Genomic DNA, 25355 nt, shown 5'->3' on the forward strand with positions numbered 1-25355 from the left:
AAAACTGCCAACCAAGACTCCTATATCCAGCAAAATTGTCCTTCAAAAATGAGGAAGAAATTAAAACATTCTCAGACAAAAAGTCACTGAGAGAATTTGTGACCAAGAGACCAGCTCTGCAAGAAATACTAAAGGGAGCACTAGAGTCAGATACGAAAAGACAGAAGAGAGAGGCATGGAGAAGAGTGTAGAAAGAAGGAAAGTCAGACATGATACATATAATACAAAAGGCAAAATGGTAGAGGAAAATATTATCCAAACAGTAATAACACTAAATGTTTATGGACTGAATTCCTCAATCAAAAGACATAGACAGGCAGAATGGATTAAAAAGCAGGATCCTTCTATATGCTGTCTACAGGAAACACATCTTAGACCCAACGATAAACATAGGTTGAAAGTGAAAGGTGGGGAAAAGATGTTTCATGCAAATAACAACCAGAAAAGAGCAGGAGTCTACATCCAACAAATTAGACTTCCAATGTAAAAGAGTTAAAAGAGACAAAGAAGGACACTATATACTAATAAAACGAACAATTAAACAAGAAGACATAACAATCATAAATATTGACGCACCGAACAAGAATGCCCCAAAATACGTGAGGAATACACTGCAAACACTGAAAAGGGAAATAGACACATATACCATAATAGTTGGAGACTTCAATTCACCACTCTCATCAATGGACAGAACATCTAGACAGAGGATCAATAAAGAAATAGAGAATCTGAATATTACTATAAATGAGCTAGACTAACAGACATTTATAGGACATTATATCCCACAACAGCAGGATACACCTTTTTCTCAAGTGCTCATGGATCATTCTCAAAGATAGACCATATGCTGGGTCACAAAGCAAGTCTTAACAAATTTAAAAAGATTGAAATCATACACAACACTTTCTCGGATCATAAAGGAATGAAGTTGGAAATCAATAATAGGCGGAGTGCCAGAAAATTCACAAATACGTGGAGGCTCAACAACACACTCTTAAACAAGTGGGTCAAAGAAGAAATTGCAAGAGAAATTAGTAAATACCTCGAGGTGAATGAAAATGAAAACACAACATATCAAAACTCATGGGACGCAGCAAAGGCAGTCCTAAGAGGGAAATTTATTGCCCTAAATGCCTATATCAGAAAAGAAGAAAAGGCAAAAATGCAGGAATTACTGTCTACTTGGAAGAACTGGAGAAGAACAGCAAACTAATCCCAAAGCAAGCAAAAGGAAAGAAATAACTAAGATTAGAGCAGAAATAAATGAAATTGAAAACATGAAAACAATAGAGAAAATCAATAAGACCAGAAGTTGGTTCTATGAGAAAATCAATAAGATTGATGGGCCCTTAGCAAGACTGACAAAAAGAAGAAGAGAGAGGATGCAAATAAATAAGATCAGAAATAGAAGAGGAGACATAACTACTGACCTCACAGAAATAAAGGAGGTAATAACAGGATACTATGAACAACCTGACGCTAATAAATACAACAATTGAGATGAAATGGACGGGTTCCTGGAAAGACATGAACAACCAACTTTGACTCAAGAAGAAATAGATGACCTCAACAAACCAATCACAAGTAAAGAAATTGAATTAGTCATTCAAAAGCTTCCTAAAAGAAAAGTCCAGGATCAGACGGCTTCACATGTGAATTCTATCAAACATTCCAGAAAGAATTAGTACCAACTCTCCTCAAACTCTTCAAAATAATCGAAGTGGAGGGAAAACTACCTAAATCATTCTATGAAGCCAACATCACCCTCATACCAAAACCAGGCAAAGATATTACAAAAAAAGAAAACTACAGACCAATCTCTCTAATGAATATAGATGCAAAAATCCTCAATAAAATTCTACCAAATCGTATCCAACAACACATTAAAAGAATTATACATCATGACCAAGTAGGATTCATCCCAGGTATGCAAGGATGGTTCAACATAAGAAAATCAATTAATGTAATACACCATATCAACAAATCAAAGCAGAAAAATCACATGATCATCTCAATTGATACAGAGAAGGCATCTGACAAGATTCGACATCCTATCCTGTTGAAAACATTTCAAAAGATAGGAATACAAGGGAACTTTCATAAAATGATAGAGGGAATATATGAAAAACCCACAGCTAATATCATCCTCAATGGGGAAAAATTGAAAACTTTCCCCCTAAGATCAGGAACAAGACGAGGATGTCCACTAACACCACTATTATTCAACATTGTGTTGGAGGTTCTAGCCAGAGCAATTAGACAAGAAAAAGAAATACAAGGCATCAAAATTGGAAAGGAAGAAGTAAAACTACCACTGTTTGCAGACGATATGATACTATACGTCGAAAACCCGGAAAAAACCACAACAAAACTACTAGAGCTAATAAATGAGTACAGCAAAGTAGCAGGTTACAAGATCAACATTCAAAAATCTGTAGCATTTCTATACACTAGTAATGAACAAGCTGAGGGGGAAATCAGGAAACGAATCCCATTTACAATCGCAACTAAAAGAATAAAATACCTAGGAATAAATTTAACTAAAGAGATAAAAAACCTATATAAAGAAAACTACAAAAAACTGCTAAAAGAAATCACAGAAGACCTAAATAGATGGAAGGGCATACCGTGTTCATGGATTGGAAGACTAAATATAGTAAGATGTCAATCCTACCTAAATTGATCTACAGATTCAATGCAATACCAATCAAAATCCCAACAACTTATTTTTCAGAATTAGAAAAACCAATAAGCAAATTTATCTGGAAGGGCAGGTTGCCCCGAATTGCTCAAAACATCTTGAGGAAAAAAAACGAAGCTGGAGGTCTCGCGATGCCGGACTTTAAGGCATATTATGAAGCCACAGTGGTCAAAACAGCATGGTATTGGCATAAAGATAGATATATCGACCAATGGAATCGAATAGAGTGCTCAGATATAGACCCTCTCATCTATGGACATTTGATCTTTCATAAGGCAGTCAAGCCAACTCACCTGGGACAGAACAGTCTCTTCAATAAATGGTGCCTAGAGAACTGGATATCCATATGTAAAAGAATGAAAGGAGACCCGTATCTCACACCTTATACAAAAGTTAACTCAAAATGGATCAAAGATCTAAACATTAGGTCTAAGACCATAGAACAGTTAGAGGAAAATGTAGGGAGATATCTTATGAATCTTACAATTGGAGGCGGTTTTATGGACCTTACACCTAAAGCAAGAGCACTGAAGTAGGAAATAAATAAATGGGAACTACTCAAAATTAAACACTTTTGTACATCAAAGAACTTCATCAAGAAAGTAGAAAGACAGCCTACACAATGGGAATCAATATTTGGACACGACATATCAGATAAAGGTCTAGTATCCAGAATTTATAACGAGATTGTTCAACTCAACAACAAAAAGACAGCCAACCCAATTACAAAATGGGAAAAAGACTTGAACAGACCCCTCTCAGAGGAGGAAATACAAATGGCCAAAAGACACATGAAGAGATGCTCACTGCCCCTGGCCATTAGAGAAATGCAAATCAAAACCACAATGAGATATCATCTCACACCAACCAGAATGGCCATTATCAACAAAACAGAAAATGACAAGTATTGGAGAGGATGCGGAGAAAGAGGCACACTTATCCACTGTTGGTGGGAATGTCAAATGGTGCAACCACTGTGGAAGGCACTTTGGCGGTTCCTCAAAAAGCTGAATATAGAATTGCCATACGACCCAGCAATACCATTGCTGGGAATCTACTCAAAGGACTTAAGGGCAAAGACACAAACGGACATTTTCACACCAATGTTTATAGCAGTGTTATTTACAATTGCAAAGAGATGGAAACAGCCAAAATGTCCATCAACAGACGAGTGGCTAAACAAATTGTGGTATATACATACGATGGAATATTATGCAGTTTTAAGACAGGATAAACTTATGAAGCATGTAATAACATAGATGGACCTAGAGAACATTATGCTGAGTGAGTCTAGCCAAAAACTAAAGGACAAATAATGTATGGTCTCACTGATGTGAACCGACATTCAAGAATAAACTTGGAGGGGCGGGCCGCGGTGGCTCTGCGGGCAAAGTGCTTGCCTGCCATGCCGGAGGACCTCGGTTCGATTCCCGGCCCCAGCCCATGTAAAAAACAAACAAACAAACAAAATACAATAAAACAAGAAAATGTTTAAAGATGTTTCTTTTCCTTCCTTCTATCCTTCCTTCCTTCTCTCTGTCTTTCCTTCCCTTCCTCCCTCTCTCAAAAAAAAAAAGAATAAACTTGGAATATGTCATTGGTAACAGAGTCCAGCAGGAGTTAGAAACAAGGTAAGATAATGGGTAATTGGAGCTGAAGGGATACAGACTGTGCAACAGGACTAGATACAAAAACTCAAAAATGGACAGCACAATAATACCTAATTGTAAAGTAATCGTGTTAAAACACTGAATGAAGCTGCATCTGAGCTATAGGTTTTTGTTTTTGTTTGTTTGTTTGTTTTTGTTTTTTTGTTTTTTTTGTTTTTGTCTGTCTGATTATTTGTTTGTCTTTTTTTTTTACTGTTGTTATTACTTTTATTTTTTTTCTCTTTATTAACATTCTATATCTTTTTCTGTTGTGTTGCTAGTTCTTCTAAACCGATGCAAATGTACTAAGAAACGATGATCATGCATCTATGTGATGATGTTAAGAATTACTGATTGCATATGTAGAATGGTATGATTTCTAAATGTTGGGTTAATTTCAAAAAAAAAACTGAGGGGGGACTCTCTGCGTGGGACATGACTCCCAGGGGTGTGGACCTTCCTGGCAACATGGGACAGAGATCCTGGAATGAGCTGAGACTCAGCATCAAGGGACTGAGAAAAACCCTAGAATGAGCTAAGAATTAACATCAAGGGATTGAGAGAAACTTCTCGACCAAAAGCAGGAAGAGTAAAATGAGACAGTGTCAATGGCTGAGAGATTCCAGAGTCGAGAGGTTATCCTGGAGGTTATTCTTACGCATTAAGTAGATATCACCTTGTTGTTCAAGATGTAGTGGAGAGGCTGGAGGGAATTGCCTGAAAACGTAGTGCTGAATTCCAGGAGCCATGTTTCATGATGATGATTGAACAATGATATAGCTTTCACAATGAGACTCTGTGAATGTGAAAACCTTATTATGTCTGATGCTCCCTTTAGCTACTATATCAACAGAAGAGTAGAACCTATGGAATAAAAATAAATAATAGGGTATGGTATGTATAGTCTTTTTTTTCTCTATTATCATTTTATTTCTTTTTCTGTTGTCTTTTTATTTCTTTTTCTAAATTGATGCAAATGTACTAAGAAATGATGAATATGCAACTATGTGATGATACTAAGAATTACTGATTGTATATGTAGAATGGAATGAAACCTAAATGTTTTGTTTGTTAATTTTTTTAATTAATAGAAAAAGTTAAAAAAAGAAGAAAGTAGAAAGCCTACACAATGGGAGACAACATTTGGAAATGACATATCAGATAAAGGTCTAGTATCCAGATTTATAAAGAGATTGTTCAACTCAACAACAAAAAGACAGCCAACCCAATTACAAAATGGGAAAAAGACTTGAACAGACACCTACCAGAAGAGGAAATACGGATGGCCAAGAGGCACATGAAGAGATGCTCAATGTCCCTGGCCATTAGAGAAATGCAAATCAAAACCACAATGAGATATCATCTCGTACCCACCAGAATGGCCATTATCAACAAAACAGAAAATGACAAGTGCTGGAAAGGATGCGGAGAAAGAGGCACACTTATCTACTGTCGGTGGGAATGTCAAATGGTGCAACCACTGTGGAAGGCACTTTGGCCGTTCCTCAAAAAGCTGAATATAGAATTGCCATACGACCCAGCAATACCATTGCTAGGTATCTACTCAAAGGACTTAAGGGCAAAGACACAAACGGACATTTGCACACCAATGTTTATAGCAGCGTTATTTACAATTGCAAAGAGATGGAAACAGCCAAAATGTCCATCAACAGAAGAATGGCTAAACAAACTGTGGTATATACATACAATGGAATATTATGCAGCTTTAAGACAAGATAAACTTATGAAGCATGTAATAACATGGATGGACCTAGAGAACATTATGCTGAGTGAGACTAGCCAAAAACTAAAGGACAAATACTGTATGGTCCCACTGATGTGAACCGACATTCGAGAATAAACTTGGAATATGTCATTGGTAACAGAGTCCAGCAGGAGTTAGAAACAGGGTACGATAATGGGTAATTGGCGCTGAAGGGATACAGACTGTGCAACAGGACTAGATACAAAAACTCAAAAATGGACAGCACAATAATACCTAATTGTAAAGTAATCATGTTAAAACACTGAATGAAGCTGCATCTGAGCTATAGGTTTTTGTTTTGTTTTGTTTTTTTACTATTATTATTACTTTTATTTCTTTTCTCTATTTTAACATTCTATATCTTTTTCTGTTGTGTTGCTAGTTCTTCTAAACCGATGCAAATGTACTAAGAAACGATGATCATGCATCTATGTGATGATGATAAGAATTACTGATTGAATATGTAGAATGGTATGATTTCTAAATGTTGGGTTAATTTCTTTTTTTCCATTAATTAATAAAAAATTTAAAAAAAAATCAATGAGTGCTAAGCCTAACAGATGAAAGTGGAAGAGAAGGAAATGGATTTGCTATGTTTCACATTAGAACTCATGAGAATTGCTGATAGACTGGATGTATTGGTGGGGAAAAGGGAGGAATCAAAGATTAATATTGGGCTCTGACTCTACAACTGGGGAAATAGTGCTATTTACTGAAGAAAGAACAAATAAGCATAGGACTACAAAATCACAAGATCCATTTTGGACATGTCAAATGTACTCGGACATTTAAGTGTTAACGTCAAGAAAGAAATTACATAGGAGTGCAGTGTTCAGCAGAGTTCAGGGCTGGAGAGAGAAATGTGGGATTTATCAGCACATTCAAAATAGTGAAAAACTAAAATCAAACTTAATTCAATAGAGGAATTATAGTAGATTTCCACTTCTCAGTATATACATTTCCCTATTATCTGAACTTCCTATAATGACCCTGTATTATCTTATTTTTTCCCCTAATAACAGAGTTTTACTTATTTTTCTAATTAAAAATATAATACTTGCTGCTGTAAAAAAATTCAAAGAGAAATAAAGTAAAAATCATCTAAAACTTCCACTTAGATATAATCATCAAGTGGTTTGTCATCTTCATTTCATACCTTTTCTTATGCATACATACATAATTTAACCTAAATGGGATCATGTAGTAATCACTCCCTCCATTTCACACTACCCACAAAAAATAACTGCAATGTTAACAGCCAAATGTAACCTTGCTCACTTTTATCCATGTTCTACATGGACCATAGTACCTATACTACTTTTATGATCACAATAATGTCACCATATTTTTTTTCCTTTTTTCCTTTTTTTTGGCACAGGCAGGCTCCGGGAATTGAACCCGGGTCTCTGGCATGGCAGGCCAGAATTCTGCTATTGAGCCATTGGTGCCTGCCCACCACCTTATTTTTGAAAGGAAAACCATTTTACATTATTTTAAACATATTACATTTATTTACTCAGTTTATATAGGGCCACTAAACAATCAGTGGAATAAATATTTTCTTACCTTGCTGGTTTGTGGTACTGGCAAAGAAAGTCAAACCTTTCATCTGGCACAGATACTCTGCTCTCATTAGGATCGATAGTGCAGAATGGGAAGTTTTCTGCTGAAGCCTGGCTATTAGTTAATACATTGAAGAAGGTGGATTTCCTAAAAGGAATAAAAACAACTTCAGTTGTTTGATAAACACTGAGAAAAAATTATCTCACTCCAACTACAATGCTCAAATTATATCCAGGCAGAATATAAAACCAACCTGGGGGTGCATGGTGGTTCAGTGGCAGAATGCTCACCTGCCATGCGGGATACCCAGGTTTGATTCCTGGCCTATGCACCCCAAAAGACAGAAAACGAAAAAAAAAAAGCAATCTGGGGGTAAAAAAGGGAAGGAAGAATATATTTTTACTACGAGAAATGAATGAAATTTACAATGCACCTCAGGGTTATAATTATATGTCATGGTCAGGTTCATGTATCAACTTGGCCAAGTTGTGCTACCAGTTTGTCTGGTTGGGCAAGTGCCGGCCTGTCTGTTGAAATGAAGACATTTCATAGAATTAGATCATGATCACATCAGCTGCATCCACAGCTGATTCCATTTGTAATCAAAGGGGAGTGCCTTCTGCAATGAGTGATGCTTAATCTAATCACAGGAAGCCTTTTAAGGAGGATTCAGAAGAGGCAAGCTCTCTTCCTGCTTCGGCTGGCAAGCCTCTCCTGTGGAGTTCCTCCAGACCCTCCATCGGAATCGTCAGGTCACAGCCTGCCCAGCGGATTTTGGACTCTGCATTCCTGCGGTCACGTGAGACACTTTTATAAATTTATATTTGCAAGTGTTCCCTGTTGTTTCGGTTTCTCTAGAGAACCCTAACTAATACATTATATTATTAGGTTATCTCAGTTTATTTGGAACTAGAAAAGCCTTTTTTCCCTAAAGAATCTTTATTATAAATGATAGCTAGAACCTCATTTCATCCCACAAAGTCTAATTTATTCATAATGTACCTGATGGTATCAGTATCACTTCACCTATATCTAACATAATTGTCTTATAAATGTAGGAAGGTGTGTTTTCTCTTTAGATCAATTACTTCCCAAGCATTCTGAATTATGGGAACAGACACTGTTTCATATGAAATGGGCTATGAGCCTGAGACTGGGAGCTCAGACTCTCTTTTTTTTTCCCCCCATTTCTTTTCTTTTTTTTTATTTTTAACATTTTTTATTGTATAGCATAACATATATACAAAGCAAAGAAATAAAAAAGCAATAGTTTTCATAGCACTCTTCAACAAATAGTTACAGGACAGACCCCAGAGTTTGTCAAGAGCTACCATATGATCCTCTCATGTTTTTTCTTCTAGATGTTCCAGAATATAGGAGGCTAGAGGGCTTAAATTTTTTTTTAGCATCACAATCGACTTTTTTTTCCTTCTTTTTTTTGTGAAAAATAAAATATATGCAAAACAGCTATAAATTTCAATGCACAGCATCACAATTAGCTGTAGAACATATTTCAAAGTTTGACATGGGTTACAATTTCACAATTTTAGGTTTTTACTTACAGCTGCTCTAAAATACTGGAGACTAAAAGAGGTATCAATTTAATGAATCAGCATTCATACTCATTTGCTAAATCCTATCTTCTTTATATAACTCCACCATCACCTTTGATCTTTCCATCCCTCTCTTTAAGGTTGTTTGGGCTATGGCAATTTTAAATATTTGACAATGGAAGGGTCTGTCACTAATATGGGGTAAGGAGATGGAACTATCTGATGTTCTGGAGAGGCTGGGCTAGGTTTCAGAACTTATCTGGACCAGGGACCCATCAGAATCCCTTCTAATAAGGAGTGCTATTAAGTTTAGAATTGCTCAAAATGCGAACTTTTGCAAGGCATGACTTAAATCCAGAAAAATAATCTAATAACAATGAATAAACTAGTCACTAATTTTCTAACTATCTGATTCTCATCAGGTGATATGTACTCAGATAACGCCAACTGATATTAACACCAGCCACACTTTTTAAAATATAATTAAACAGGGAAAACTGCGTGTAGAGGATAGTATATGGAAACTCTGTACTTTCTGTATGATTTTTCTGTAAATTTCTTTAATAAAATAATAAAAAGTGAAAAAAAATTATAATTACAATGCTAAAAATCACAGAACAAACTCCAAAACAAAATGGGATATTTAAAGGTTTGTTTTGCACTACTCTTCAATTCCATCACTAATACAGAAAGAAGAGATTTCTCTATAATGATCTTCCTTACTCTAGAAATAGAGTTGTAGCACTCGAGGAGATTTAAAACATGATTTACTATTTATAATCTCTTTCTTAACTGGAAGAACTGAGGAAATAGCTAAGAGTCAAATGGGAATTGTGATACTAGTGCTTGCTAACTAATGCTTACTAACACAATTATATAAAAGTGTTTGTATATGGACCAAATATGAAAATAAAAGAACGCTAAAAAAGTATAATGGCTATGTTAGAATGGTGAAATTATGAATGACAATTCTCTCTTTTCCAAACATTTTGTAAGATAAAAATGTCTATTGAGATCTACTTAGCCTCTATCACCAGGAGAAATTTATACTTACTACAGTTAGCTCATTTGATAGAAGTTTTAAACAAAATAAGCAATCCTTTTTTTAAACTGTGAGAACCCTTTAAAAGAATGATGAACAAGCTAATTAACTTGTGCCCGCCTACAGGTCTTTCTCCTATATAATATTCAAACTTAGCATTTCAGACTAAAGAGGAAATGAAGTCACAAATGTAGCCACATAAATCATTACTAGTTACTCAGAGCAACATGTGTCAAATCATTACCTTTCAAATGCCTGCCCATAAGAGAATCAGTTGAGGATGTAAAGGCATGCACTACAAGGCCCCATTCCAGACCTAACGGTGTGAGTCCCAGTATTTTAAAAATATTTCAGGTGATGCACATGTAAAGACAGGTTTTGAGCCACGAGGATAGATTCAGACGCAGGTAACAAGTCGCAGCGTAACACTGACTATTGCAGAATTTAAACTCACAATTCTTAAGAGCCTAGTAATAATCCTAGAACTCCACAAATGTTTAAGAGGAAATCAATGCTTTCTATAGAGCTGGCTTTTAATTTCAATCCTATTAAGATGAATGGCCCAGTACTTAATATAAAATTATCTGTGTGTCTATAAAGTTATAATCTATCAACTTCCAAAAAGACTCTGAAGCTTAATACAGTTCGTATTTTTTATATTTATGTAGTTTATATAATTCTATACAGGTAATGGTAAAGATAATTTTTTAAAAAAGGATTCACATTCAGACTATGATCTTTAAATACCATAGCCATTCAAAATATCTAGGATTTCTAGGAGAAATTGCTAGTTCCAGGTCTGGGACAAGAAATATACAGGCGTCTCAAATAACTTTTCCCAAGAAAAAAGGAAATTATTAAAGAGTTCTAATGAAAGTGCCATGTAGTCAACTTGCATAGGTCCACTGGCCAAAGAAGAGTATGAGCATTATTAAAAGTAACAGCTACCAGTAAAAGAAATCAAATAATTTTATATTCATGAATTCTTAATAATTTTCCTCAAAACAAAACAAAAACTTCAGTGATCATTGTTTAAGGATATTACGTGATTAGTTCTTTTGAAAACTGGTAAGGGAAGTATTTATGATATCTTTACTATACAAACTGTACTTTCAACCAGAGTTGATGAAGAGATTATTTTACAAACATATTCCAGCAAATGAGGAATAAATAAAAGAATTAGAATATCACCAATTTTGAAACCATTAATAAATTCATGGATCTGGGTAATGATTACCAATGACAATACCACATAAAGAGAAAAAAACCACCGTATCTCCTGAAAGAAGTATATACACCATCTCTCAAGTACTCTTTATATAAACATTACATCTGATCTGATCAAGCCTTTAAATATTACTACTAGTTTAAAGGAAAAATGGAGACCAGAAGAACAGATTAAACAACACCACAGGAACAATTAAAAAACCCCAGACTGGAAAATTTTACAAAGCAAACAATCAGATTTCTTCAACAAGTCAAATGGGTTGGGGTGGGGGCCAACTGGAGGAATGCAGCGTTTCTGTTTCTGGGTAACATGCAGAGGCTAACCCCATATGGGAGCTCCCACCTGGTACCGGAAGAGCTGTATAAAATGCAGAATACAGAAATAATCTGTTTAAAGACACCAGAGAGCTACTGCAACAACAAATAGTGTTAAGGCTAGGACTCTGGTAATGGAAAAAAGAATTCAAAGTGATTTGACTTTTTATCAATTTTGAGCAGAGAAAAAAGGCTGAGAATCCAGGCTTTACCCCCTTAAAAGGCTGCTGAGAGAAAACAGAAAAAAGCTGAGCGTTTGGAGGAAATCTCAGAAACGTCAAGCCCCACACCAACAGTTTTCCTCTTAGGATATTTCCTCCAAGAGGGAAAACTAAAAACGTCTGGAAATAAATGGTGATATAAATTGATCCACTCTCCATACCTTTTACTTCTACATACACCAAACACAAATGCACAAATAAACAAAAAGTGATAGGCTGCTCCTACAGTACAAGAGTCCCTATTTACCTAAAGTTTAACTAAAATACTGTATACCTGTAATGAAAATATTAAGAAATGATATTTCAACAGCAGTAGTTAAAACATAAATACAGATTGAAGGCAAGATGGCCACTTAGAGAGGTATGGGATTTAGTTTGTCCTCCAGAGCAGCTAGTAAATAGCCAGGAACAATACAGAACAAATCCTGGGGCCACGTCAGTGACCGGACATACAGCATACCCCAGTTTGGACCAGCTGAGAGCGCCCCCAGAACCGTGAGTTCCCCAAGTCGCCACAGCCGGTGACCTTACCCCACAGGCTGCTTCCCAGAGGGGAAAGGAAAGAGACTGTACCAGCAGCTGGGGCTGACCGCAACCAAACTCCAATTGTGGAATTAATTAACAAATTCTGACTACTAAAAATAGGCCCCCAACTCAGCTGAACCGCAAGTAAAAGCGGAGGTCACTGTTTTTTGCCCTGGCGCAGAGGGACCGGGTTGACAGAAAAAGAAAAAAGAAAAAAAAAAAACAGGTTTTTTTGGATCTGAAAAGGTCTGGGCCATGCAGGAAAGGAGGGGGCACTTAGGACCGGGAGATACACAGAGCAAGTACCAACTTAAGCTCTTGACTGGCAAACCCGAGGAACAGGGTCCTGCTCTGAAAAGGATTTTTCTTTTTCTCTTTTGTGACTGTGTTTCTATGGATTGATTACTCTTTGGATACAGCTGCAAGGCTTCCCAGGCTCCACTGCCCCAGGCATAGGCAGAATTGAGCCTGTTTGACAGCTTGTCTGGAGGCTGTGCCTTCCCCAGAAGAGGGATGAGGCCCAGCCCAGGTGGAATCCCTCCCTTAAGGAATTCAGACGCCAGAGTCTGGAAAAGTGAAGTGATTAAAGCGAGCCTACAGTCTCTCCTCTGTCTCCAACACGCCCCCGGGAGGGAGAGTGCTGAAGTAAAAGTAGAGCATCACCTTATGCTGGTGGGACCTGCAGTCAGAAAGCGCCACATACTGGGCAGGACAGGAAAAACAGAGAGCCCAGAGGCTTCACAGGAAAGCCTTTCAATCTGCTAGATCTCACCCTCAGGGAAAACTGATGCAGGTGACTCTTTCCTCCTGAGAGAAGACCAGTTTGGTCTGGGAAAATCTGATTGGGGTCTATAACCATCCTAAGTGGTGGGGGAAAGGCACCATACAGGCGGGGTAAGAAACAAAAATACAAGAAGAAAAATATTGATCTATTAAACAAAACCTAAGCTAGAGGTCAAGAAAAGGCCGAACTGAATGTCAAAGAACAGACAGACAACAAAAAGAAAATCCTAGGGGAAAAAAAGTGAAAACAATCACAAGAGTAAATTAATTAAGGAAATTAAATGCTTACCTCCCAGCAAAAAATAACAAATCATACTAGGAAAATTGAAGATATGGCCTAGTCAAAGGACCAAACCAACAATTCAAATGAGATACAGGAGTTGAAACAATTAATTCAGAATGATGAAACAGACATGGAAAACCTCATCAAAAATCAAATCAATGAACTGAGGGAGGATATAAAGAAGGCAAGGAATGAACAAAAAGAAGAAATGGAAAGTATGAAACAAAATCACAGAACTTATGGGAATGAAAGGCACAGTAGAAGAGATGAAAAAAACAATGGCAACCTACAATGTCAAATTTCAAGAGGCAGGAGATAGGATTAGTGAACTGGAGGATGGGACATCTGAAGTCCAGCAAGCACAAGAAAATATAAGGAAAAGAATGGAAAAATATGAGCAGGGACTCAGGGAATTGAATGACAACATGAAGCACACGAATATCCGTGTTATGGGTGTCCCAGAAGGAGAAGAGAAGGGAAGAGGAGGAGAAAAACTAATGGAGGAAATTATCACTGAAAATTTCCCAACTCTTCTGAAAGACTTAAAATTACAGATTCAAGAAGTGCAACGTACCCCAAATAGAATAGATCCCAACAGAAGTTCTCCAAGACACTTACTAATCAGAATGTCAGATGTCAAAGAGAAAGAGAGAATCTTGAAAGCAGCAAGAGAAAAGCAATCCATCACATATAAGGGAAACCCAATAAGACTATGCATAGATTTCTCAGCAGAAACCATGGAAGTGAGAAGACAGTGGTATGATATATTTAAATACTAAAAGAGAAAAACTGCCAACCAAGAATCTTATATCCAGCAAAACTGTCCTTCAAAAATGAGGGGGTAATTAAAACATTTGCAGACAAAAATTCAATGAGAGAATTTGTGACCAAGAGACTGGCTCTGCAAGAAGTAGTAAAGGGAGCACCACAGACAGATAAGAAAAGACAGGAGAGAGAGGTGTGGCGAAGAATGTAGAAATGAAGACTATGAGTAAAGGTAAAAAGAAGAAAAATTAGATATGACATATAAAATCCAAAAGGCAAAATGGTAGAAGAAAGTACTGCCCGTACAGTAATAACACTAAATGTTAATGGATTAAACTCCCCAATCAAAAGACACAGACTGGCAGAATGGATTAAAAAACAGGACCCATATGCTGTCTACAGGAAACACATCTTAGACCCAAGGATAAACATGGGTTGAAAGTGAAAGGTTGGGAAAACATTTTACTGCAAATAACAATCAGAAAATAGCAGGTGTAGCTATACTAATATGTAACAAATTAGACTTCAAATGTAAAACAGTTAAAAGAGACAAAGAAAGACACTATGTATTAATAAAAGGAACAATTCAACAAAAAGACATAACAATCGTAAATATTTCTGCACCAAGCCAGAATGCTCCAAAATACATGAGGCAAACACTGAAAAGAGAAAGAGACACATCTAACATAATAGTTGGAGACTTCAATTCCCCACTCTCATCAATGGACAGAACATCTAGACAGAGGATCAATGAAGAAACAGAATTCGAATGATACAATAAATGAGCTAGACTTAACAGATATTTATAGAACACTACACCCCACAACAGCAGGATACACCTTTGTCTCAAGTGCTCATGGATCATTCTCAATAAATTTAAAAATATTTAAATCACACAAAACACTTTCTCAGATCATAAAGGAATGCAGCTGGAAATCAATAATAGGCAGAGTGCCAGAAAATTCACAAAGAAATGGAGGCTCAACAACACACTCTTAAACAACAAGTGGGTCAAGGAAGAAATTACAAGAGAAATCAGTAACTATCTCAAGGCAAATAAAAATGAAAACACAACATATCAAAATTTATGGGACGTAGCTAAGTGGGAAATTTATTGCCCTAAATGCCTATATCAAAAAAGAGGAGCAAATATTGAGGAATTAACTGTCCACTTAGAAGAACTAGAGAAGCAAGCAAAAGGAAAGAAATAATGGAGATTAGAGCAGAAATAAATGAAATTGGGAACATGAAAACAATCGAGAAAATCAACAAAACCAGAACTTGGTTCTATGAGAAAATGAATAAGATTGATGGGCCCTTAACAAGGTTGACAAAAAGAAGAAGAGAGAGAATGCAAATAAATAAAATCAGAACTGGAAGAGGAGACATAACCACTGACCCCACAGAAATAAAGGAAGTAATGACAGGATACTATGAACAACTTTATGCTTAGAAACTAGACAATGTAGATGAAATGGACAACTTCCTAGAAAGGCATGAACAACCAACACTGACTCAAGAAGAAATAGATGACCTCAACAAACCAATCAAAAGTAAAGAAATTGAATCGGTCATTAAGAAGCTCCACAAAAAGAAAAGTCCAGGACCAGATGGCTTCACATGTGAATTCTACCAAACATTCAAGAAAGAATTAGTACCAATCCTGCTCAAACTCTTCAAAAAAATTGAAGAGGAGGGAAAACTACCTAACTCATTCAACGAAGCCAACATCACCCTCATACTAAAGCCAGATAAAGATATTACAAGAAAACTACAGACCAATCTCTCTAATAAATATAGATGCAAAAATTCCCAACAAAATTCTAGCAAATCGAATCCAGCAGCACATTAAAAAAATTATACACTATGACCAAGTAGGATTCATCCCAGGTATGCAAGGATGGTTCAACATAAGAAAATCAATTAATGTAATACAGCATATCAACAAATCAAAGCAGAAAAACCACATGATCATCTTGATTGATGTAAAACATAAATACATTCATTAATTCTAACATTTTATGGAACATTTGCATCTACCATTATGGAGAACAAAATAAATGTGCTATTGAACTTCTGTACAGCTTATCTGTGAAACCGTTCACTGCTATTACCAAGTGTGCTGGTTTGAAAGGATGTATATCGCCTAGAAAAGCCATGTTTTAATCTAAATTCCATTTCATAAAGGCAGAATAATCCCTATGCAATACTGTATGATTGAAACTGTAATCAGATCATCTCCCTGGATGATGTGATTTAGTTAGGAGTGGTTGTTGAACTGGATTAGGTGACGACATGTCTCCACCCATTTGGGTGGGCCTTGATTAGTTTCTGAAGTCTTATAAAAGAGGAAACATTTTGGAGAATAAAAGAGATTCAGAGAGCAGAGCAGAACGACATAGCCACGAGAAGCAGAGTCCGCCAATCAGCGACCTTTGAAGATGAAGAAGGAAATGCCTCCCGGGGAGCATCATGAAACAGGAAGCCAGGAGAAGCTAGCAGATGACGGCGTGTTCTCCATGTGCCTTTCCAGATAAGAGAGAAACCCTGACTGTGTTTGCCATGTGCCTTCCACTTGAGAGAGAAACCCTGAAGTTCATCGGCCTTCTTGAACCAAGGTCTCTTTCCCTGGATGCCTTTGATTTGACATTTCTATAGACTTGTTGTAATTGGGACATTTTCTCAGCCTTAGAACTGTAAACTAGCAACTTATTAAATTCCCCTTTTTAAAAGTCATTCTGTTTCTGGTATATTGCATTCTGGCAGCTAGCAAACTAGAACACCAAGGTAATATTAACTGCAATACCAAAAAGGCCATAAAGAGTTCAGGGAGTTTTTTATCCAAATTTATGACTATTAATAAGCACAGAATTTTTTACTGTCTATGTGGACAAAAATAAGTATACTTTATAATAAAGAAAGTGAAATTTTTTTCTTAAAATATATCATATGGTAAAATACAGCAAAAGAAAGCCCCATCCTAGCTGAGTCCATAAAAGTTCTTGAAACTGTCACACTAAATTTGGAAGACTAATCTCCATTTTCATAGATTGTTTCATCTTATACAAAATCTCAAAAAGCCCAAGTTATCTGTACCTTCTATTAGCTTTGTAGACATAAAAAACGAAGGAAGAAGAAAAAAGAAAAATTTCTAAGATTACTATAGCCTTCAGTAGAAAGTTAAAGACATTTTGATCTATTCAAATCTATTAAAGAAAGCTCTTATAAATGCCAAGAAATGGAAAGTTTTATAACTGAAGTTAAACCATAGGGCTTTATATAAAATGAGGATTCTATATACATACACACACTCTCTCTCTCTCTCTCTCTCACAGACATATTTTAAGTGCTAAAAGAAAAAAATTGTTACCCAAGAATTATATACCTGGCAAAGTTGTCCTTCAAAAATGAAGAAGAAATTAAGACATATCAGGCAAACACTGAGTGAATTCATTATCACTTATATATTACCCACCTTACAGAAAATGCTAAAGGGGGTCCTCCATGTTGAAAGGAAAGGACAAAAGATAGTATCTTTTGATACTGGATGAAGAAAGATCTCTAGTATAAGTAACAATATGGGTAAAGGCATATGCTGGTATTACTTCTTTTTTTCATTTGTAATGCTGTCTTTTACTTTTGATATGGCTGAAAATTCAAATGCATAAAAAGCAAGGATCAATCTTTGTTAATGGGCATATAATACACACAGATATCATTTCTGAAGTGAATAATATAAAAGGGAGGGACGGGGGGATATAAGTACTGAGTATGAAATCAACACAAACTGAATTATAATAGATTTAGTATGCTAAGTGTAATCCCCATGATAATCCCCATAAAGAAAATATTTTAAAAATCTACACAAAAAGAAAGGATAAGTGATTCAAAATGGATCATTATAAAAGATCATCTAAATAAAAAGGAAAGCTATAATGAAGAAAAGGAGACACAAAAAAAGCATAAGACTTACAAAATAAAATTAGCAAATCTTTCTTTCAGAAACTTTCCTAAATGTAAATGGATTAAACATCCAATCAAAAGGCAGAAATTGGCAGAACAGGTAAAGAAATATTACCCAACCATATGCAGTTTACAAGAGACCTATCTTAGATCCACATATACAAATACGTTGAAACTCAAGGCATGGAAAAAACATATTTCATGCAAATAGCAATCAAAAGAGAGTGGGGGTGGCTATATTAACATCAGACAAAATAGATTTTAAGTCAAAAATGGTTACAAGAGACAAAGGACAACATTATATGTTAATAGAAGGATGAATTCAACCAGAAAAATTAACAGTTATAAACAGATATACACCTTACAGAAGAATGCCAAAAGATATACAGCAAACACTGACTGAAGGAAGAAATAGACAGTTCTAAACTAATAACTGGAGGTTTCAATACACCACTTTCAGTACTGGGTAGAAAATCTAAACAGGAATGGTGCAACCACTGTGGAAGGCAGTTTGGCGGTTCCTCAAAAAGCTGAATATAGAATTGCCATATGACCCGGCAATACTATTGCTAGGTATCTACTCAAAGGACATAAGGGCAAAGACACAAACGGACATTTGCACACCAATGTTTATAGCAGCATTATTTACAATTGCAAAGAGATGGAAACATCCAAAATGTCCGTCAACAACAAACTGTGGTATATACATACGATGAAATATTATGCAGCTGTAAGACAGAATAAACTTATGAAGTATGTAACAACATGGATGGACCTTGAGAACAATATGCTGAGTGAGACTAGCCAAAAACAAAAGGACAAATATTGTATGGTCTCACTGATATGAACTGACATTAGTGAATAAACTTGGAGAATTTTGTTGGTAACAGAGACCATCAGGAGATAGAAATAGGGTAAGATATTGGGTAACTGAAGTTGAAGGGATACAGACTGTGCAATAGGACTGAATACAAAAACTCATAAATGGACAGCACAGTACTACCTAACTAATATAATTATGTTAAAACACTGAATGAAGCTGCATGTGAGAATGATGGAGGAGGGCTGGGGGCATAAATGAAATCAGAAAGAAAGATAGATGTTAAAGACTGAGATGGTATAATCTAGGAATGCCTAGAGTGTATAATAATAGTGACTAAATGTACAAATTTTAAAAATGCTTTTGCATGAGGAAGAACAAAGGAATGTCATTATTGCAGGGTGCTGAAAATAGATGGTAATTAATATTTTAAAATGTCAACTTATGTGGGAGACTAAAGCAAAAAATGTTTATGTGGTACAAAATTTATATTTTGACTAGTACATTTCCTAATATAACTTATGTAGATAGTTTGATTGAACACCATAAGTACTTGGAATCTCAGGTAGGACATGAGATTTTGCTGGTTTGTCCAGAGTGATGCCCCGATAAATCCCCGAGTGATTCAATCAGTGAGTGGAAAAGTATTTGCAAAGCCCTCTTCGGGGAATGGTGAGAATGGGGAGAAATTCAACTTCCCCAAGTTGAATTCTTGATATTCTCCCAAGCAGTGTGGACAACCAAAGCTATAGGCTGAGCCCCCAGTCTTGGGGTTTGTGCATATGAAATTTAACCCCACAAAGGTTAAGTCAAGTCTACTTAAAATTTAGGCCTAAGAGTCACCCCCAAGAGAGCCTCTTTTGTTGCTCAGATGTGGCCTCTCTCTTCAGCCAACACAACAAGCAGACTCACCACCCTCCCCGTCTACATGGGACATGACTCCCAGGGGTGTGGACCTTCCTGGAAATATGGGACAGAAATCCTGGAATGAGCTGAGACTCAGCATCAAGGGATTGAGAAAAACCCTAGAATGAGCTGAGACTCAGCATCAAGGGACTGAGAAAACCTTCTCCACCAAAAGGGGGAAGAGTGAAATGAGACAAAGTGTCAATGGCTGAGAGATTCCAAACAGAGTCCAGAGGTTATCCTGGAGGTTATTCTTACGCATTAAGTAGATATCACCTTGTTATTCAAGATGTAGTGGAGAGGCTGGAGGGAACTGCCTGAAAACGTAGAGCTGTGTTCCAGTAGCCATGTTTCTTGATGATGGCTGAATAATGATATAGCTTTCACAGTGTGACTGTGTAATTATGAAAACCTTGCATCTGATGCTCCTTTTATCTACCATGTCAACAGACGAGTAGAACATATGGAATAAAAATAAAAAATAGGGGGAACAAATGTTAAAATAAATTTAGTTTGAAATGCTAGTGATAAATGAAAGCGAGGGGTAAGGGGTATGTTATGTATCATCTTTTTTTTTTCTCTGTTATCATTTTATTTCTTTTTCTGTTGTCTTTTTATTTCTTTTTCTGATTGATGCAAATGTTCTAAGAAATGATGAATATGCAACTATGTGATGATATTGAGAATTACTGATTATAAATGTAGAACGGAATGATATGTTAATGTTTGTTCTTAATTTTTTTAATTAATAAATCAATTAATTTTTAAAAAAAAATCTAAACAGAAGATCAACAAGGAATAAAGGATCTAAACAATAGTATAAACCCACTAGATCTAACCAACATATATAGACCACTTCCCCCAACAATGGCAAAATACACATTCTTTTCAAGTGCACACAGATCATTCTCTAGGCTATCCCATATGTTAGGGCACAAGTATCAACAACTTTAAGATATTGAAATGATAAAAAGTAACCTCTCTGACCACAATAGAATGAAGCTAGAAATCAATAACAGAAGGAAAACTGGAAAATTTACAAATATGTGGAAATTAAGCAGCACACTCAATAACCAATAGGTTAAAAAAGGGAAATTAGGAAATACTTAGAGACAAATGAAAACAAAGTCACAACATATCAAAACTTACAGAATGGACTGAAGGCAACATTGACTCTAATGGATTAAAGATGGCCCTATATTCTTCACCACCTCCTATCTAAAGGTACAATTTATTTTCCCTCCCTCCTTGTCTCTGGGCGGGTACAATTTGCTCTGACAAAAAGAATAAGGAAGAGGTGAAATTTTGTTACTTCTACACTACTACTTTCTCGAGAACCAGCCACCATGGTGCAAAGAAGCTTGGGCTGGAGACCAAAGGGAGAGAAAAAGAGACTATATAAAGGAAAAAAGATGTGCCCCAGACTTTCAGCCATCCCCGAAAAGTCCCAGACTTATCTTGAACCTTCCAGTCCTCATAGCCACCACCTGAATGCAGCCACATGAGCCAGGTGGAACCAGCAGAAGACCCATCCAGCTAACCTACAGAGTCATTAGAAATAATAAATTATTGTCTTAAACCATGAACTTCTGGAGGGGGTTGCTATACAGAGTGATCATAATTATCTTGTAGTTCAGCATTTTCTACAACCTTTCCTTCAGCAATAGTAAATAGCATTTAAAGATTCTGTGATTGGTGTCTGGTAAACTGGGATAAGGCAAGTTGTGCGGAAAACTAAAGCACATTTCCAGCTGCTTCAGCTAGCAAGACAATTACTCCCCTGGGCATCCTGAGTGTTTGAAGGAGAGCATAATAGCTGTCCCCCAATATCCATTTTCCCCTTTTTGAACAGCAATAGAATATTTAACAGAACACCCTTGCAACTAAATTCTCATAACCGAATTCTTGACAAAGAGATACTAGCAACAGTTTAGTGAGATAACCATTAGTACTGTATTTTTGTTTTCAAACTCCACATTTTATTTCCTACAGGGTCTAAAAGGCAAATGCATAAAATGTAAGGATAAATCAGTGGTTTTAGACTCATAATGTATAAATATGTAATTTGTGACAAGAACCACAGAGAAGTGGAGGACAGAAGGGTGAGGGAACAAAGTCTGTACACGCTATTGAAGTTGAGTTGATATCAAACCAAATGAGACTGTTTTAGACTTAGGATGTTAAATTTAAGTCCCATGGTAACCATTAAGAAAATATGAGAGAATATGCAAGCTCACAGAAACAGAGAGTGCAGGTTGCCAGGGGCAGGGGTCAGGAGCAATGGGGAGCTAATGAACAATAGGCACAGTTTCTGTTTGAAGTCAGGAGAAGGTTCAAGCAATGGATGGCAGTGAGGATATCGCAATATCATACATGTGATTAAATCCACTGAATGACATGCTCAGGAACAACTGGGATGGGAAGGTTTATATTATGCATATGTTTCCACAACTGAAAAAAAAGAGCAACTAAAGAAACAGTGGAAGAATTATGGGAAGACAGTAGAGTAGGAAGCTTCAAGAATGAGGCCTTTCACTAGAACAACTACTAAACAGACATGAACTGTCTGATTAACTATTCCAAAACTCCAAAGTCCAGAGAACACTATATAGCATTGAGAGAGGAGGAGGAAGAAGAGGGTAGTAAATTATAGTTAAATTCCAGTTGTGCTAGTTCCAAAGTGTTGTATATCCCAGAAAAACCATGTCCTTTAATCCTGATTCAATATTGTAAGGTGGAAACCTTTAGTTAGATTGTTTCCATGCAGACTGAGCCACTCAATTGTGGGTGTGGCCTTTTGATTAGATGGAGATGGACTCCGCCCATTCAAGTTGAGCCTTGATTAGTTGACTGGAGTTTTTTAAAGGTAAGACATTTTGGAGAAAACACAGTTGCTTCAAAGTTGACAGAGACAGACATTTGAAGATGCTTGGAGTACCTACAGGGAGAGCAGATATCTAGATATGCATGTCTGGAGATGCAGAGCCCAGCAGATATGTCTTCTCATAAGATGTTAAGCAAGACAGAACCCAGAGTTGTGTCCCAGAGGAGCTAAGTGAAGGCTCACAGGTGCTCACAGGAGAAACTACTGGCATCAGAAGCTAGAAGCAATGGAACCAGGATAAGGACCAGCACATTTCAGTCACATGCCTTCCTGTGACAGACATCAGCCTTTCTTGAGTTAAGGTATTGTTTTCTGGATGCCTTGGTTTGGACATTTTTATGGCTTTAGAAATGTAAACTTATAACTTAATATATTCCCTTTTAAAAAGCCATTCCATTTCTGGTATACTGCATCCCACCAGCATTAATAAACTAAAACAACAGTTAACCGTTTTCTCCATACATTGGTTACCGTCACTCCACCCCTACTCTTGCTGTAAGCAGCAGTGGGATATGGAGCCTGGTGTAGCTTACTGATACTTCAAAGGGACATAAAAATCCACTTCCCTAAGATTCAGTGTGAGATCACTGATCAGAGTTTTCAATTACATACTTCTGACGGATGGAGGCCGACAGGTGCAAGTTCCTGCTGGCCGAAGCCCAGCAGATGTAAGTCAATCAGGAGCCGCTGCCAGGAGATCCGAAGTAGCCAGGTTTGGAGCGGGTAGCTCCTCAAGAATTACTGCTCTATGACATGGCAGAAAAAATGGAAAAAATTGTGACCACGGATGTGCAGCAATGAACAACGAGTAACACAATGGAAACTTCACAGACCCCTCTTCACTGAATGAGAAGAGGAGGAGGGATTGGGAAAAAAGGCAGAATATTGTCCTGTGGAGATAGCCACTCATGCCCTTGCAGTATTTTTCTCTGGAAACCCTAGTAACTTTGAAGGAACGGACCTCAAAATTATGCCATCATCAGAGAATTATAGTATCTTTTTTACTCTGCTTACCATGCTTATAACTACATATTATGTCAAAGGAGCATATCAACAGTATGTGCAACATACAGAGAAACAATTTTTTTATATGCCTACTGGATAGGTTTAGGAATTTTGTCTTTTGTTTGACTTGTAACAGGGCTACACACCTTTCAACTTTATCTGGGTCCACATACAGCTTCAGTTACATAGCTGCTTATGAATGCAATTCAGTGAATTTCCCCAAACCCACTATCCTGATCACATTATTTGTCCAAATGATGTGGGCATTGAAGGAACCATTTCTTTGTGGAGCATCATCTCAAAAGTTATGATTGAGGCCTGCATGTGGGCTATAGGTCAGCAATCAGATAGCTGTTTCTATATGCTTGCCTCTCAGCTGCTGAACCAGATGATGAAGAGAATCAGGAATTCAAAGAGACGCTGGAACATGCAGAGGCTACACAAGACTTTGCCTCCCAAACTAAACTGGCAGTTCAAAACCTAATACAGAAGAGGTTGATTTTTTAGAATTTTGGCTTGTGTTTCAATTCCAAATCCTTTATTTTGATCTGGCTGGAATAATATGTGGATACTATCCTGTACCTTTTTGGACCTTCTTTGGTGCAACTATATAATCAGAAAAGCAATAATTAAAATGTATATCCAGAAAATTTTCGTTATAACATCATTCAGCAAAACATATAGTGGAGCAGATGGTGGCCTTCATTGGTGCTGTCCCAAGCATAGGTCATTCTCTGCAGAAGCCATTCCATGAATACCTGAAGCTCAGTGGTAAAAGCTTCATCACAAAGCAAAATGGGCACTTTTTCCATAAGGGAGAAAACTGGTTATCCTGGATTTGAGAAGTTGGACCTTGTCATGGTGTGTTACTTCATCTTGTCCATCATTAATTCCATGAAACAAAATTACACCAGATGAATTCAGAAGCAGTTGAACTCAAAGGAAAAAACTAAATAAGCAAAGAAGGTTTTGTGGTGGTTGTTAAATATTTTTATTTAAGAAAACAAACAATAAATACACTTAGAACCACCAAAAATGGATATCTTAGTTAACTTAACCCTAGGCATATTTAAAGAAAGTATCCAAACAATCATTGTAAAACCTGTGTTTGCACAGTAAGTTTCATAAATCAACTTAAAATTAAGGCAACAAGGAAAATATCTACAAATTCAGGGAGTAGAGTTTCTTAAATTCTAAATATTAAACATTAACTTAAATACCATTTAATCAACTGTCAAAACTGTGAATGTCCTCACAATATTAAGTAGAAAGTTATTACAAATACCAGCATTGCTATAGTAATGACCTCTGTTACGAAACATAATGCTGATTTCAGGAAAATATAAAGATACAATTTCTTTTACAATTAATATATGAAAATCTTA

At 36.5% G+C, this 25355-nt stretch overlaps 1 protein-coding gene and 1 pseudogene across 3 annotated transcripts in view; one reads left to right on the forward strand and one right to left on the reverse strand.

The window, feature by feature from the left end:
- The window catches only part of OLA1 (Obg like ATPase 1), a 264781-nt gene that overhangs the window by 226420 nt on the left and 13006 nt on the right, over positions 1–25355 (reverse strand). For all 3 annotated transcript variants that reach the window (XM_077154180.1, XM_077154178.1, XM_077154179.1), the window contains exon 3: positions 7682–7825. In XM_077154180.1, coding sequence (XP_077010295.1) covers positions 7682–7825 — 144 coding nt within the window. The remainder of the gene's footprint in view (positions 1–7681; positions 7826–25355) is intronic.
- On the forward strand, positions 23587–24927 carry LOC143676809 (vacuole membrane protein 1 pseudogene; annotated as a pseudogene).

Source organism: Tamandua tetradactyla, chromosome 3, assembly GCF_023851605.1.
Source record: "Tamandua tetradactyla isolate mTamTet1 chromosome 3, mTamTet1.pri, whole genome shotgun sequence".
NCBI classification, from domain to species: domain Eukaryota; kingdom Metazoa; phylum Chordata; class Mammalia; order Pilosa; family Myrmecophagidae; genus Tamandua; species Tamandua tetradactyla.